This window comes from Netta rufina (assembly GCF_964035555.1).
Source record: "Netta rufina genome assembly, chromosome: 5".
NCBI classification, from domain to species: domain Eukaryota; kingdom Metazoa; phylum Chordata; class Aves; order Anseriformes; family Anatidae; genus Netta; species Netta rufina.
In genome coordinates, this window is record NC_140128.1 from 12,750,944 (window position 1) to 12,768,799 (window position 17,856).

The 17,856-nt window shown below is 42.4% G+C and overlaps 1 protein-coding gene across 2 annotated transcripts; it reads left to right on the forward strand.

The window, feature by feature from the left end:
* Nucleotides 1–548: 548 nt before the first annotated feature.
* On the forward strand, nucleotides 549–14,504 carry SYT13 (synaptotagmin 13; the record flags this gene model as incomplete). 2 transcript variants are annotated; one of them, XM_084287450.1, is made up of 6 exons in its annotated part: nucleotides 549–731; nucleotides 5,466–5,688; nucleotides 7,623–7,763; nucleotides 9,368–9,681; nucleotides 13,845–13,974; nucleotides 14,200–14,504. In XM_084287450.1, 6 exons carry the CDS (start codon nucleotides 549–551, stop codon nucleotides 14,502–14,504), a joined length of 1,296 nt encoding a protein of 431 aa, XP_084143576.1. The 2 variants fall into 2 exon arrangements, with proteins under 2 accessions (XP_084143576.1, XP_084143577.1); XM_084287451.1 differs by having other exon boundaries at nucleotides 7,629–7,763.
* Nucleotides 14,505–17,856: the final 3,352 nt, after the last annotated feature.

A 17,856-nucleotide genomic window follows, 5' to 3' on the forward strand; every position in this document is an offset into this window, starting at 1 on the left:
GGTTCTCAGACCAGCACCTTTTGGCAATCACTATCTTTGCCTTAACACAGCAAAAAAAAAAATAAAAAATAACCTTTTGAGCAAATTAGCAGGCTAGACATCAGGACAGCTAGAGAGCAGATTAAACATTTGGATGCACTTTCTGTGAGTTAGCTAGCAAGGCCCAGCCCCTTCTGCTGACGTCTTTCCTCTCTATCACACATCAGACTTTTCCCAGTGGAGCTGGAGAACAGGCTTCAATGAAAACTGCCTGTTTGCAGCTATATGGAGATTGCAGGCACCACAATCACTATTTCCTCCACCTGACCTGGAGCAGAAACTCCATCATCAGGATAGAAAGGTAGCCTTGTTGCCTAGCAAAGGTGGGATGATTTATCTCTGTCTCTAGATTGGTCCCTTTTCTTTGCTGCACAAGAGAATTGTTTTCAGACTTCCAAGGAGAATGAAGCCAGGCTAGAAATCACAGTGGATGTGTGAGAGCTGCTCTCCCAGGGAAGAGAAGGAGTCACAGGTTTTCTGTGCTTTTTGTTTCTGTGCAGCTCAGGACAATGGTTTTATCTGCCCCAATTATAGCCCTTGGGGCTACCTTAGGGACTGCAACTAGCATCCTTGCACTCTGCGGTCTCACCTGCTTCTGCAAATGCAAGCAACCTGGGAAAGGACTCTCAGAAAAGGACCAAGATGAGGACATGGAAAATACTAAGCCCAGTGTGCTTCAGCCAGCCCAACAAGTAAGACACGATCTCTTCTTTACTCTGTGATTTTTCTTTAAATGCAGAGGGTGGGAATGCAACTTCTCTCTTAGGCTACTCAGTGTGTGATTTATTCTGCTTATTTATCTGCTTACTGGGTTCAGGATGTAACAGCAGGTTAATGGGAGGACTGAGGGGAGCACAGAGACAGGGGCTGGGTGACCCGCAGAATTACCAGAGCAGGAGACAGCTGCCACACTGCCAAAGAGAAAGCTGCTCATGGCAAAAATAGGGGAGGAGGACTGGAAATGCTGCTCAGCTGTCAAGCTAGATCACAAGGGAAATCATTTCCTGAGGAGAGAAGGCTGGACTTTACCAGGTGGCACACAGCATTGTAAAGAGATGACTCCTGCTGGGATCTCCTGTAACAGCTATTTCTCTGACTCTATTCACATTACCCTATGGTTCCTGCAGGATAGCTCCCTGTCAACAGCTGGTTTCTTCCGAAAATCGTCTCTTCTCCTCCCTCTGCCCCTCTAACTGGGGGAATTAATTGTGTGTGAAGTTAAAATCAGGCATTGAAATGATAATAAAAACACTAGTGAGAATCCAGAGTGTGAGGACCGGACAATCTCATCACGCTGAATTGCTTTTTTACTTACAGTAAGAGCAATGTGATGGACCAGTAATGTCAGGCATCCCCATGTGTATTTCTGTCTTGTTATAATCCAAAAAATCCCCTGATTTATTTCTGAGCCTAATGAAAGAGAAAGCAATGGAAATCACAGGACACTTTTGGTATGCTTATTATTGGAAGCTGTCCTTCAAATGGAAATTTTGGACTGATTTTTTTGGTTGACTGAGGTCTTCAGCAGGAGCTATAGCACTGGGCAGTCTCTGAAAGTATTACCTGTTGGCTGTTGCTTTTGGTGTTTTTATGTGCCTAAATCCTTTTCAGTTTTATCTAGCCATTCAACCAAATGTTATGCCAGAGCAGCCAAGTCCAAAGGCCAATGATCCATTGTATAAAAGTCTTTGTTTGCCTTTTAATTATCTGAGGTGCCTATTATTTTTGTATTATTAAGGAGTGTAGCGGGAGTCCTAATTGAACTTCTCTGTAATGCTTATAATTACATTTTCAGTCTCTCTCTTGATACTGCTCTTAGGCTCTCAGCAAAGAGCCCTGGCATCCTCATGCTCCTGTTGCAGTTTGTTCTGAGGAAAGAAGACCAAGTCTACTAATTGTATTTGTAAAAGCTGGCGCAGAATAGCAGTACATTAGCTCCTATTTACTGGGGATGGGAGTTGGCTCCACTGGCCATGGCTGAACATCTGCACTGAGTTTAGGACTTCTCCAGAAATTGCTGCTAATTCTGAGCATTCATCCACAAGCATGGCCAATACTGGTTTGTATTTTCCTAGGAAAATTTAACCTGCTATCTTCTTTGTCTTCTTCAATAGTTTTCCATCTATCTTCTTTAATAGTTTTGTCATGTCCTTTCTAGTCTCCTTTCTTGTTTAACCCATACAAGTGATTTGCCAACTCCTGTATAAAGTAGGATGTACAATAATGTTGAGATTTTCCATGTTTACTGTTAAAATGAATGAGAAATGTGTAACTTTGACAGTCACATCACTTTGCATAGGTTTTTTTTTTCTAGCTGTTAGTGGCTGGGACAAAACTACTTACAGATAACTTCTCCACCAATATTTTCCTACAAGATATTTTTGAAAGAGCTTGAAAAACTCTTAAATCTTTACCTTAATTCAATCATTGGAATGGATGTTTTCTTTTACACAGCTTTTTGGGAAATATTTTAGTAAAGTATTAATCCAGTCTGGAGCTTGTCCTTCAGGCTGTCATCTCTCTTGCATGACTGAAATAACTACTAAGTCACCATGAAGTCCAGTTAAGCCCTCGTGTCCAATTAAACCTGCAGTACCCAGCACATCATAGGTTATGGTCCTCACAATATTTTTACACTCGTCAAGTTTTGCCTTAACTTAATCCAGTGTTTAACCAATACAGAATCAACTTATTCAACATACCCTCAGTGCATCACTCTTTCTTGAATGATTGTATGCTTTCAGTATTGTAGACTTTCTAATTCGAAGCATGACTCCTAATGTTACTGTTTTGTTGTTTTGTCTTCTTCTTTTTTTTTTTTTTTTAAAGAAATTTGGTCAAATTATAGCAGCCGAATGAACATTCTGTCAGAGAAAATGCAAAATGTTCTTAGTTTGCATATTCTGTATGTTTAACAATTCTTTCCAATTAAAATAGCTTTGTTGCCAGGAACATGCATTCATTCTCCTGTCACTGATTCAGAATTAGTCTATACTCCTTGAAGGAATGAATCTCAAATTGAGTTCTGAGCCTGTGTCTCAGTTTTATCATCTGTGTCTACGTTTATAAATTGTCCTGTCAGGACTTTTTTCCAACTGCATTAGTACACTGTATGTCCTAGTCGGTGTTTGGCATACTTAATTATTGAAGCCTGTCAGGGCCACTGATTCTGATAAACAGAGATGACAAAAGAAAGATGAAGCAAGACTGCGTTTTATCCACTTGGCATGTCTCCCATGACACTGATGCTTGTATTTGCTATAGATATGTCCTGCATATTTGAGAAGGAAGAGTTCAAACACAAAGATACATCTACAGAACAATTAATAAGTGCTGTAAATTTGCAAAGTGTCAGCAATGGGTGCAGATTAAACATGCCTAAACACATCCAGCAGTGGCAGCAGTCTAGTGCATTGTTTGAGTGATGCTGGGCAGGGACCCAGAAGGGTCAGCTGGAGCCTCCTAGCTAATTTTGTTTTCCTTGCTTTCACACGTTTTATGCAGAACCGTATGAGTTTTTCTTTATTTAAGATATCACTGCTGATTTGCAAAGGGAACTTCCATAGGACACTGCTTTGTAAGTAGATTAGCAGACAGCGCTTGGGTACAGAGCTGGCAGCAAAGATAATAAACAGAAGCAGATGCAGTTGGAAGAGGGGGTGGGCTAGTCCCACTGTGCTTGCATATGTCTCTCATCTCTAATTCTGCAGAGCAGACAGACTAGAAGAATATTTAGACCCAGTGGAGCTCTTAGTTGCTGTGTGCTGATGGATTTCCTGACTAAATGTCTGGCTTTTAGTAAGTGGAGAAAAGATTATATTAACAATACCTCACATTTGTATAGTGTTTTTCATCCCAGAGGGTCCCAAAGTGCTTCCTGCACACAGCTACCCAGGCATGCTGATCTGGTTTGATGCTCAGTGGCTAGCAGGACAGCACGCTTATACAGAGGGCTTGGGAGAGAAAGAACAGCAGGCACTTGCTGCCACTGGCATGTACTTTGTGCATGTTAGGAGTCCCTGCAGAACAAAAATGACCTATTTTTTTTCAAGCTATTTTCTAGCTTTTCCTAACATATTTTTTTTGGTTGGTCTGTTTTAATTTTGAATAGAAAACGGCATGTGAAATTCAGATAAGTAACTTCAAACTTCCTATGTATTTTAGTACTGATGAGGCTCACATCTCTAAAAGAGGGATCTCACTACGTTTCTATTATAGACCAGCACTGTATGACTTACATAATATCTAAACTCAGCTGAATGCTAGGTGGGGATCTGCACGCAATGACGTGTTTCTTTTTCAACACCAATTTCAGAGTCCTTGAAATTAGACAAGAGAAAATGCTGTTATGTAGTAGACTTCCTAAACACCAGTGTATCGGCTGTCTTGAGAAGATGGCGTCTCTGACCTAATTAGCTCTTTACCACTGTCAAGTCCATATAACTGTAGTGCCAAGCAGAGTATGACAAAAAAAAAGGTATGACGAAAGAGCTACAGTCCAAGACCGCTCTCTTTCTTCAGCTCTGTTTCTTAAGGAATAGGTATGCTCCCTCAGGACATCTGAACTGGGACCACGAAGTCCCAACACAGACAAGTGCCTCAGGGCATCATCTACATTCATTATTAACAGGAAACAATGAGACTAATGAAAAACTTTAATTACAATTACGAATGCCTTTTGGCTCTCCCTCGCTCTAAACTTAGTGCAGAATAGGTTGGCAGGCAGTGGGGTTGGAGTGAATCCCTCTGCACAGTAATCAACCAAAATGGCAGTTTTACTTCTCCTTTTTGTCTTTCATGCTTTGGAAACATTACTAAAATCTGATGAGAGGGTCAGCCATTTGCTAGTCAGCTTTTGTTCTATTGATGAATTCAAATATAAATGAATCAGGAATGATTTCAGTTGTGAGCAGAGGGGATTCTTTCCTGGAACATAACGAAAACATGACTGTTACATTCCACTAAAACATTTTTCATTGTTTGAGAAGAACATAGTTCTTTGTGCCAACCTTTTCTAGTCTGCCTGGGCATTACACCATCTTTCAGGCTCTTCCATTGATACCATGGTCAGCAATCAACAGGGAAATAAAATGTTAAGAAGAAACTCAGACAAAACAAAATGTCGATTCCTGTATAATAAAGGAGAACTGTGTCTGAGGGTCAGGTGGGGCTCTGGTCCTTAGAAACAACAGATGTTTTTTACTGCAACCAAACATCTGTGGAGGAGTGACTCTGAAAGGATGTACACCAAGTAGAAGGGTAGCAGATTTGGCAAGAAAATCTGGGCAGCAGCTTCTCTAACCGAAGAAATAATGACAGTAAGAATGACCAAGGGCACTGTATTTTCTCCCTTTGTCTGAGCTCGTTTAACACTGAAAGAATCAGAAGAATTAGTGCAAAGTAATAAACAACGTTTTAATTTTCAGTTCAACGTTAAGAAAACGGCAGAGCCAGTCCAGCCTCGACCACTCCTGAAGTTTCCCAACATTTATGGCCCCAAACCAGTGGTAACTTCACCTGAAATTGTTAACTACACACAGTATTCCTTGAAGACAACAGAAGAACCAGTTACTGGAAAACATACTGTTCTGGATGAGAACAGGATGAAGATACAAGTCAATGAAGAGCTTTTTGTTCTCCCTCAAAACGGTAAGAACATTTGGTCTTCAGACTACAGATTGCTTTTCTGGGTGTAGATCTGTAATACTTTTGAGAATAATGTGATTGTAATTAGAGAAATAAACATGGAAATGAAGAGATAGGGTGCTTTTCACTCTCTTATCATGAACATTATGAATTCTATTTTAGATATATGTGTTTAATAGAAAGTAATCATGAAGCACATCAGGACATTCAGACATAATTGACATAATTGAAACTTTTTTTTCTCTAAATGTGCAAGAATTGCACTCTTGTGTTGAAGAATCTGTCTCAATGGAAGCAGACATTTTGTAGAAAAACATGTATTTAGTGTGAAGTTTTAGTTAGAGCAGTTGCCACAGTATGGGTGGAATACCTGGCCAAAATTAGGCAGAATTGCTCCTCCAGAAGAAATGCTAGCTGCCCAGCAGCTGTCCCTCTCAGGGACATCGGCAGCATTGGTTCAAACCTGTACTTTAGTTTCCTTGCTCCTTTACTTCCACCAGTTCTGTGAGATGGTCTTGGTTTGTTGTAATGTGAAGTGAAACCAAAGGCTGACACCTAAGACATTTTTACCAAACAGAATTCTTGTTTTCCAGCCAGCCCGAATGGTAGCATGCCAAAGCCTGGAACATAAGATTCCTGGAGCATACGAGAAAATGCAACGTTAATTATATACATCTGGCAGCTAGTCTGGGTTGCTTCCATACTGATTTTTACCTTCACAGCTGTCTTTTTAACAGCATAATTGACTCTTATGGTTACCGTGTTACCACATTAATAAAACCTTACTGAAGATTTGCCAGAGGCACAATGCCATCTGTCATGATTTATTTTAGAGCATTTATTTTTTAAAATTGCTTGAGATTATATTTTTGTCCTTCAGGGAAAAGGATTGCCACATGCATCCCTCCACCCTGAGACTTATGAGTATGCAAAAGCAAGGAGTACCATGGGAAGCAGCTGCATTAGAGGAAAAGGCTGTCTGAGCCACATCCTTCAGTGTCAGGAAGAATATTACAGGGTGGAGAGCCTGAAGGATGATTGCTGCATGTAGAATAAAGCTTTACATAAGTGTGTTGGTTTAAGAGCCTCTCTGCACTGGTAATAGCACAAGTTTGCTTCCTTCTGTGCCTGATTTCATAGCTCAAGTATTGATGAAATTAAGCCAGATTTGTTGCATTCTCTTTGGTGCCATGTTGAACAGATACAGACCATGGCTGAGACTTTTAAGAGGAAATGTGCTGGTCCCATTATTGTTGTCTGTGTGAGTCAGGACTGACCTTGCGGACAATAGATTTTGATACCAAAAAGCTGTGGCTTTTGGTCTTGCCATTTGCTTTATTTCAATATGAAGTATGTAGCCAGCTTCAAAATCAGATGTGGAGAAACTGCCTCAAAGCTTCCCAAGCTCATGATCTTCAACCTGGTTAAGCGCTATCTGAGTAAGTGTCATATTGGCCTTCTGCATGACAAAGACTGTAGAGTTAAATTAAAAAAAAATAAATTATAGAGGTCTGAATTAATGCAGAGAAGAATACAAGATGCAATTTACCAATGTGTATAACAAACAAACAAACAACAAACCAAAACAAAACAATAAAAAAGTAGTGTAGTTAAAAACAAACAAACAAAAAACTATATAAAACAAGAGCGTAGTTTAAGCACCTTGACTTAGGCACAAGGTAAAAGAGCGAACGTGTGAAGCAACTTAGAGCACGCAATGGTGAAGAGAGCAGGAAGCTTGTCCAGGTGCTGTAGAAAACCTGAATGTGTAAGAAGAGAGAGCAAGAAAGAGACTCGGTGAGGGAAGAAGGAATGTAAGTGATATTCCTGCATACAAAGTGCAGGCATAGTAAGACATTTAGAGGAGTTGAGTCGAGACATGGTGGGTTTGTTCTCCTTGGAAGGCAAAGACTTGCTTGCTAATGGGGTTACTTCAGTTTCAGGTGTGGTAAAAGATGTGTGTGTCACGGAGCATTTGAACCCCGAGAGGGCAGCCAGCTGTAACCAGGTCCCTGAACTGCGCTACTCCCTCACATACGATCAACAAAAAGCTGAGCTGTGTGTGGCCCTTCTGGAAGGTAAGGGGCTGAGATCTGCTACTAGTGATTCCCTATCTGGAAGGTATAAGACACCTTCTGATTTTATAGAGTTCCCCTCCCACATTAAAATCAACATATTTCCCCAGAACTGTTGGATGTTTCATTGGCAGCTGCACTTGCAGAACAGAAATACCTAGAGATGTCAGTGCAGGGCACAGCTTGGGAACAACCTGTTGCACAGCTCAGAAGCAGAAGCCAGGAACCAGGATGGACTTCTCTAGTCCCAGCCCTGGTAGAAAGCCACCTCTTATTTAATTTTTACTTTGGGGATAAGGGAGGGGATCTGCTATCTCCTTCCTTTCTGTGACTTTTGATCTTCAACATGACCCACTCCCTACTGCCTCTTGCTCAGGCCAAGTCAGAAGGTGAGCTGTAGACACCAGACTTACCCTGTAGGCCCCTGAGGAATGTCCCTCTGGCCGGGCGGCTGGGCTCTGTGACACTCTCTGAAGTGGAGACTGACAACCATAACAGCTTCCCTGCTCAGGGCTGGAGCATCATCGGTTCCTCTGGGAAAGTAAAATAAGCTGACTGAATAATTCATGCACAGTGCAGATCTCTGTGGAAGCCTAATCAAATCACACCCTCTGAAGCGAGAATTGAATGGGTGCTAAGCGGCGGCTGCCGCTGTGGAGCGACTGGAGCAGCAATTCCACAGCCTCTGCTGCCCTGCAGGGTGGATGCCCTGGGCTGCCGGCATGGCTCTCCTGCAAGCCTGCTCCTCCCTGGGTGCCCCAGTGCCACCCAAGCTGTGTCTGCTCTGCTCCCCAGCTCCTCTCCCCCAGAAATCAGGGGACTCCAGTTTTCCATGGGGACTGGCAGCTCGGGAACAGCTCTCCTCAGACTGACTGCAGCAGGGACTTCAGTTTTGCCCATGGAGTCTTGCTGTTCCGTGACCCCTCTAGGGAAGGAGTGCTCCTCTTGCTGCACAGAAGGCAGCGTAATTCTCTTGATGCAGAAGAGGAGCATAAGATGCCTTTCTCAGTCTAGACTTTTCAACATAAAAGGGATATAAAAATAGGGATCAATGCCCCTTGACACAGATCTTTTGGGCTGTGGGGTGGCTTCTGAAGGAACTATTTGCCAGAGGCTGGACAAGCAGAATGTAATAACCCTTAGGCATATCCCACCCTGCCCTGCAGGTGTGGATGTGTGCCAGGAGAGAGCTCTCTCCCATCTCTGATGCCTATGAGTGACAATCCTGCTTTTAAACCTTTTTAAGAAGCTTTCTTGGTGTGCCTAGGTAAAGGTAAATGGGAGCTCCCTGTCTCTGTGCCATGCTGTATCTCATCTCATTGCTGCTCTGCATCTTCAACAGAGCATGTTTCCTTGAGCTCAGCTGATGGTCTCCCAAACACCAACAGCATCCTTCTGCAGCAACAGAAGGACAAAGACATTGTACACCATGAGGAAAACACCACAGCATGGACTCATGGCTTAGTGTGCCCTGTGCAAGCAGGAACTGGAGTCAGTGTCTATGTGGCTGTTTTATTTTATGTCCCTTATAAAATAAGCAATTTAGCCACCAATATTTATGGGCTGTCTTTTATGAGAGGTCCTTAAACTCAATCCTTCCTTTCCAGCTATGCATGGCAGAATGAGTGGTGACCAGGATGCCGGCTGCCATTGCTACATACTGGGCACACTGGTGAGCAAGTCTGGCATTGCTGAAGCCCAGACAGAGCTGAAGAAGAAGGTGCTTCACACCCTCTGGGAGGAGGTCTTGCGGTTCCCATTACCCGAGGAGGAGATGCCTGAGGGGACACTGACTCTCACCCTGAGAAACTGCGACAAGTTCTCCAGACACAGCATTGTGGGGGAACTCAAACTGAGCCTTGCTGACAGAGAGGACTCCTTTGGGATGGCCCAGTGGGAAAGGCTAAAGATGCCAGAGAAGGTATGGACTAAGTCTGTGTTGGTAGACCAGAAACTCTAGTGGTTTTTTTTGGAGAAGAGATGCCCTCTTCCAAAACAGTTGCATGTCCTTGGGTGGGTGGCTCTGTTCATTTGGGTCCAGGTTTGGCCAGGTGATGTGTGACTTTGGAGGTCACTTAGCACTGCTCTGTGTTGACCTCACCATTTCAGAAAGCAATCAAAAGCCCATCAACCCAGTCCCTGCATCTACAACTCCCAGCATGTGTGCCAAAGCTCCCTTTCCCCCTCCCTCAATTACATGACAATCTGACTCGAATATCTGCAATTCAAAGTCTACATTTAGAAGTTACGTGAGTTTCTGTGTGTTAACGATGCAGGGACTGTGGTAGCAAAAGTTCAGAGACCAGACTGAGCCTACAGAGCAGGAAGGAGGGACTCTGCTGCACTGGGTGGGGTAGGGTACATGGCAGCAACTGAGTGAGCCCTCAGCTGTACAATTGAAACACATTGATGGGACCAAAATGCTGAACTGAAGACAAGGAGCGGTTGCTCCTCAGTACAATCATCCCAGCAGCACTATTTGTTCTGGCTGATGTCAAAATATCACCCATTGCACTGTATTTTTATTATTTTTTATTTTTTTGGTGGGCATTGTTGTTGTTTTGGTTTTTGTTTTTATGACAAAACTTGTCTTTCTTTTGTTATCCACATCTTCCCAGTCGCACGGACATGGAAAATAAGGGAAAGGATTCCAACAGTATTTGAAGTATGTACAGGGAGTGCCTCATTTGTATTAACATTTTACAAGCAAATTTCCTCAGGAACCTTTTCCCTGCAGTGAACTAGATTATTCTAACAGAAGCAATATGCTTAACAACATAGCAGCAGGACACTGCTATTGTTGCTTATAGTACATGGCTACAAACAAATACCTACTGTACCCTGGTATGGCACAAGGTGAGCGATGCAAAATAATGTTAGCGTTGTTGCTAACCCTGCTATAATAAAAATATTGCTGGTCACCATTGAGGATGAGAGCTCTCAGTCACAGAGCAGACTGTTTCTGATTTCCAATATTGCTAATTTATCTGATCACTACTTGAATGCTAATAGGGCTGCCTACTCTGAAAAAACAAACAAACAAACAAACAAACAAACAAAAAACAAAATCAAAAACAAAAACAAAAACAAACAAACAAAAAAAAACAACTCTGGCAGAGAAAGGGGCAGAAGAAATAAATAGGTGGTCTGAATCAGTTTCATAAAGCACAAGGCTAAGTAGGTACCTATTAGCTGTAAATTGAACTGAGATCCCAGATTGTTGCTTCAAAAAATAGGTCCAAAAAAACCAAAACAAACCTATTCCAATATAAGCCATAAGAATTTTAATCCCCAGACCCCTAATCTACTGTAGTATCTGCTTTGTAAACAATACTCAAGAAGTGGCCAGTCCATGGCAATGGTCAGTTTTCACTCATACACCTGATAAAGTCCTGACATACTGGGTACTCGGGGTACACACAAAAACAGGATAACACTCATTACTTCTCCAGGCTGACAGCACAAGGTTAACACTAACTGTACTGCTGAACAGTGCCCCAGTTTGAGCTGAGGATGTGCAGTGAAAGCTGAATTTGCGTCATCTGGGACCTGAGAGAGCCAACCATTGCACAGATAGCTTATATACAGATCCTGAATCATTCATTGAGAACCAGAGCGGGAGGGAGTGAGGAAGAGCTGATCAAAAAAGAGCAGCTATTTTTGACAGCATCCATCCAGGAACAAAGTTACCGGGCTTTGTTTAAAGTCTGACATTTCCTTGAAAAGCTGTGCGCTGCAGAATTTTTATTCCTAGCCTCCCGGTAATTCTCCCACACAAGGAAAAGCTCAGAGGGAAGCTTACAGCTAACCAGGTAGTGCAATTAGTATTCAGGAATTCATGGAGTGCTGTGAGCAATGCAAAACATAGATACTGCAGACTGATATCCTTATCTTGTCTTCCTTCCCTCCCACTGCTTTGCTAATGACAGTGATGATAGCGGCTGCTTGCATAGCACCTTCCCTTTTGTGATTTCATGGTGCCTTGCACACGTAATTCACTGATGACCCCCTGATGCCTGTTATCCTCAGAGCACAGAAGGGAAGACTGAAGCTCTGGCAGTTGTGTGAATTCGCTAGGCTGTAGCACAAAATGTTGGTTATGAATTTACAAGGGAATAAAAGCAAACACAACAGAAAGAGGGAGAAGGAAAGGTACCTGCGGCTCAGTCTCTTCATGCAAAAATCCAGCAGAAACCAACCATTACAGGTTTTGGTTTCATGTGGATACAAGCTGGTCAAGAACTTGATCAGAACATTAGAGGTTAAAAAGCCATAAGCACATGTGATGTGTTTGTGCAATGAGTGTGTACAATATGTGTGTGTGCATGTGTGCATTCACAGCCCCCTGCCACCCTCTCTCTACCACTCAACCTTTACTATATCTAACTGTGCCTGGAGCTACAAGAACCTTATTATAGCCAAGAGCTATAGAGTGAGACTTGGTGAGATACAGGGCGGATACATAAGCAAAAAAAGCAGTTTATAACTTGCCTGAAACTGTGTTTTTGTATTGAGGTGGTATTTGGATTGGTCCCTCCATGTGCAAACACCTATTCTGTTGTCGTGGACACAGAGCCACTTAAATCTGCCTCTGCTTTTGTGTTTCTTTTTTTTTTTTTTTTTTTTAAATCACTTGCACTTAGGACAGGATTTCAGTAAGTGAAACACATACAAGCCTTTCCTTGCTACCTGAGTGTATGAAGGAAGATTTACTTGTGCTGATTTGGGATTGAATTTCAGGCTTCCCAGCTAATGGCCTCCCCCCTGATTTGTGCAGGACAAATAAATCGTTCAAAGCAGACACTGAGGACAGCCATGCTTTCTGGAGAGTCAATCACCTCACAGGGAGCTTACAGGGGGCCTGTCCTTGCCTGTTGCAAGAAACCCGGTGAAAACTTAATTTGAAATATTTATGGCTCACTTAAAACGGCAAGTGGAGAGCACAGAAATGGCCTGGAGAAGGCCTGTCTGCCCTAAAGCTTGTAGATCACGCTAAGGAGTCCAAAGGGAGTCTACTGAGTTGACATTGCCTTTCTGTGACTCTTCTGGGTCGTTAACCACACACTAAAACAGATTTCTGTCACAAGCTCGCACTCACCAGAGAGCAGCCATTCCCTTTCGCCCCTCGCCACAGGCCCGCAGCCTCTGCTGGCGCGATCATTTCCCTCCTGCTCTGCCTACGGCGATACTTGTGCAGAGCGAGTGAAGGGAAGAAAGGTCAGGAGGCTAAGAGGCCAATTGCTGACGGGAGGAAAGGAATAAAAGAACAGAACAAGCAAGCAGACAAAAAAACACCGCCAACAAAAAAAACAGCACCACACAAACCAAAACCAAAACAAACAAACAAAACAACAACAACAACAACAAACAAAGCATGGCCTCCTGAAGTGAATGCTTGATTGTTCAGAACATTTGACCCAGAGGAAATCCCACCTGGGCAGCAGGGCTGTTCACAGGCTGAAGGAGGACAGGCCAGGAAGGAAAGGTAAAACTGACAGAGGGCTTTAGGCTTTTTTTTTTTTTTTTTTTTTTTTTTTTTTTTTTTTTAATACCAGATAAGGGTTAAAGAAGATTCAACACTGGCTCCAGAGTATGTTTGTGTGGCACAACCCCCAAGATATTGCTTGGCAGTTAGTTACTGGGACCTGCCTCCATGTCTGGTCAGAGCCCCCTCACACAAATGACAAGTGAATGATGAAAAGCAGTAATGGAAGTAGGGGATATAAATAAAGGACAGCTAGATAATTTCTCTTAAAACAAGTATCCACCTATATACACAGCAGTTCAGTCCCAAATTCTTTTCTTCTTACTAAATATGACACTAAAAGTAGCTGTTGGGAAGCAGTTGCTTTCCAGCAGCAGGAGGTAATCCATGTGAGCTGGGCCTTATGAGTGAAGGATCCCTCTCAGACATGTTTTCTGGTTTATTCTCATCCCGTTTAACTGGAAAAGACTCCTGTAGAGATAGAGAGACAACTTGGTCAGTCTATGACCTTACACTCATCCCCTTGTACTATTCAGTTTTCTTAATGTTATGGCCCAGATTGTATCAAAAATTAACCCCTCCTGTATCTCCATTTCCAGGAGCCATCTACAGGCCATGGAGAGGTTCTGCTGTCAATCAGCTACCTGCCAGCAGCTAACCGCCTGCTTGTGGTGATTATTAAGGCTAAAAATCTCCATTCCAAGCAGCTGAAAGATCTACTTGGAAATGGTGAGTGGAATAGTGAGTGGAACAGCACTAAACAGAGATTATTTTTTTCTGCTGTGCCTAGAAAGAAAGTGGGGAGGAGGGCTTAGAAAGCTGAAGAGACTTAGTGGTTTTTAAAAGTGAAAACGAAAACCCCCAAGATCATATTCTCTCACTCAGTCTGATGTCATCAGTTAAATTTCCCTTGTATTCATTCTATTGCATGATCTCTCTCTGCTTCTTCCATAGATGTTTCTGTCAAGGTGACACTGAGGCATCAGTCCTTGAAGCTGAAGAAGAAGCAGACCAAACGTGCAAAACACAAGATCAACCCTGTCTGGAACGAGATGATCATGTTTGAGGTGCCTCATGAGCTGCTGCGTGCCTCCAGTGTGGAGCTGGAAATGCTGAGCCAGGATGCTGCTGGGCAGAGCCATGTGCTCGGCAAGTGCAGCCTGGGCTTGCACGTCACAGGAACGGAGAGGAACCACTGGGAAGAAATGCTGAGAAACCCCAGGAGACAAATTGCCATGTGGCACCAGCTCCACATGTAGGTACACCATGATTACTGCCAACCAGATTTCCACCCAGCCTCTGAGCGTGGAGGAGTAAGCTGCATTTCACCTTCCACCTTCCCATCCACAAAGTGGCCTGGCACACCATTCTTCTTAGGCCACCCTCCCTGATTTCCTACCAAAAGAACACCTCATGATAGCCCAGGGAAATGTCTGGAAATCTAATTAGAGGACAACCTCTCACCCAATCAAGTGGTCTTCTGAAACAGGGTCTTGGCTGTCTAGATGGTTTGAATTACTTTTATTAGCCTGCCCATTGTCATTTCTGTGAGGTCCCTGTTTCTGTAGAGGAGCAGAGGGAAGTAGAGGAATCATGGAAATTTAAGCTGCTTCTTGGCACCTGGCACTGTCACCCAAGTTCCTGGTGAGGGCTGGCTCCATTATTACAAACATGTAGCAGCCATTTTGCCAGCCACTGTTTTTCATAATGCTTTATAAGATCATAAGAAATGAAGATCACGGCATTAGTGTTGACTTCTGACCCAAAGTAATAGTATGAAGGAAAGAGAGAAGCCATGTGGAAGCATAGACCAATTTACTGTAGATGGATATCTAGAAATAGAGAAAACAGAGGAAGAAGAGAGACAGGCAATACTATCATCCTGTGTAACCTTTGAAGCAAACACTGCCAAATAAGAAGTTAAATACTTTCCTTCACTTTTGTTTCCTAAAGTGTTTGATATCTTAGATTTAAGATTCATAAAAATTGTTGAAAGCACGAATGTTTCATGATCCTATGACAGAATACCCGTATTTTCTATCTTTATATAATGTCACCCAGGAAGACCCTAAACATGGACAAACAGTTATTTTGGATGTTACCTCCAAAATCTTGGACCAAATCCTTCTGCTTTCTGACATTTATTTTTTTGTTTGGGAATTTCTGATCTGGAAAAGTCTCAAATACACTAATTATATTCCAGGCAGCATCTAAGACTAGACAAAATAAGTGGGATCATTTCATACCTTAGCAGATGATTGATGGTTTTGGTTTGACAGTTAACTATGACACTCAAATCCTCATACCAGCATTACTTGAAGACAACCCTTAAGAACCGACATCTATTTCATCACTTCCAGACAGAAGGAATTCACTGACCAGACAGACTCTCTAGGGCTGTTTTTTTTTTTTTTTTTTTTTTTTTTTTTTTTTTGTGTGTGTGTGTGTGTACACTTTCAAGATTTGACGTGGCTTAAATGTTACTGTTTACTGTCCTTTTATTGTCTAGATGGACTGAAAAGCTGGAATTGGCAGCAATGATGTTATGACCTCAAATACACACTGTTTGTTCTACCACTTTATTTCAAGTAGTAGACACAGCTTTGAGGGTCATGCATGGGGACAAAACATCTAAAAATCTGAGAACAGAATCATATGGTTTGTAGCACTAAAAAACTCTGAGAACATTTTTTTTCCCCAGGGTCAGCTATTAGAGGGTCCCTCTATTTATTTCAAATAGAAATAAATTTATTTCAATAAATTAATTTATTTCAAATAGAAATAAATAGAGAAAGTGAAAACAACCAGAATCAGTCTCTGAAAAATGGCTGAAGAGCCAGGCACAGAAGTTTATGAACAGAGGGGTGATGTTCAGCTGGAAGCCACTCACTGTTACTGACTGGGGCTGGTATTTGGACCAACTCTGCTTAACATCTTCATTAATGACCTAAACAACAGGATGGAGCACACCCTCAGCAAGCTTGCTGAGTTTGATCCTTGGAGAAGATCAGAGAGAGAGAGGGAAGTACATGTAAGTAAGGAAGGAAGAAAGGAAGAAAGAAAGAAAGGAAGGAAGGAAGCAAGGAAGGAAGGAAAAAATCCTTTTTTACTGTGAAGATGATTGAACACTGGAACAAGTTTCCAAAAGAGGTTGTTGATCCTTGGAGACACTCAAACCTGACTGGGCATGGTGCTGGACAACCTGCTGTAGTTTACCCTGGCTTGAGCAGGGATGGGGTTGGACAAGATGAGATCTTCAGAGGTCCTTTCCAACCTCAGTGATGTTGTAACTCTGTGAACAAATCAACAAGGTCAATATACACTGGAAAACGTTATCCATACACTGCTATTCCCATTATAGGTGGTGTAGCCAGAAGTTACAGGAGCACTTTGAAGAAAGTGGTAAAAACAGCTTTGACCAAGCAAACACACAGAAAAGCAAAATATGTCAATGACTCTTATACCTAATAATTTCATCTCTGATATTGCTCTACTGGCTAGGGGGGATTTAAACAAAAACAGAATTGATTTATTTTTTTTTTTGCTCTTTGGGCTTTTGTTTATTAAGAAAAAGATGTAGGATTCTGTGAATAAACTAGACACAGTAGAGACTTAGTTGATAGAGCATTCTTACTAGTTGCTTCAACACAATGCTAGTTATGTTCATGATTTGTCTGTATGTATTCCTATAGATTTGGAATAATGTTTTCCATTTAAGTGCAAAATTTGTTGTCATGTTGGCCTACTCTACCTGTAGTTTTCTGGCAGTGCTGCAGTTTTCTTCTTTCTTTTTAGGATAATGATAAGAAGGATAACTTCATGGTATGATGCTATTTGGCTGGCACTGAAAGCCCGAAGGGCCAAATATTTGTCTTGCTGCCAAGAGATTTCTCTAGTTCTGCCTCCTTATTTTAATGAGCCTTTTATAACGTCTTGGTGACTGATTGTAAACAGCATTATCTGCCTCTGCCCCTGGTGATTTTGGCACACCCTGTAATTAGATAGCAATCCTACAGCATCTAAGAAATAGCCCCCTGAAATCTGATTTTGCTGTGAAAAAGAATAATGTCCTCTTTTACGGCAGAAAAAGATATATATATAGATAAACACAAAACTTTTTTAGGGCAAAGTGGTGGCATTGGTGTTAAAGACTGGTGTTGTTCCCTCCTTTGCTGCATCAGAATTGAAATGGGGAAGAGCAGTACAAATGTATGCATCTCTCCTGGTTCGATCTTTTCTGTTTTTCTGGCATTTTAGCCTGGGAAGAATGTTTTTTGCATTCACCACAGTCTTAACAACCTGCCAGGTGTTGGTTTAACGAGTGCCGTTTGTTCAGGGACTAAAAGGCAGTGCAGTTAAGGGTGCTGGCTCCCATGAGCAGAAGGAATGCTGCGTACGTGTGGTACTGGAGGGGCAGGGACGCCCAGCCCGGGCCCTTTTGAACTTTGTTAATAGGGGCTGTTTGTCATCACATTCCTGCACCTGTCCAGGGCCCTGCCCTTATCCAAGGTAACCCACTGCCTGTATCACATGTTTAGCCATGCTTGTATGTCCCCAAGCCCCGGCATGGTAGGAGCTGAACGGGCCCAGGCAGATGAACTGCGCAGTTAC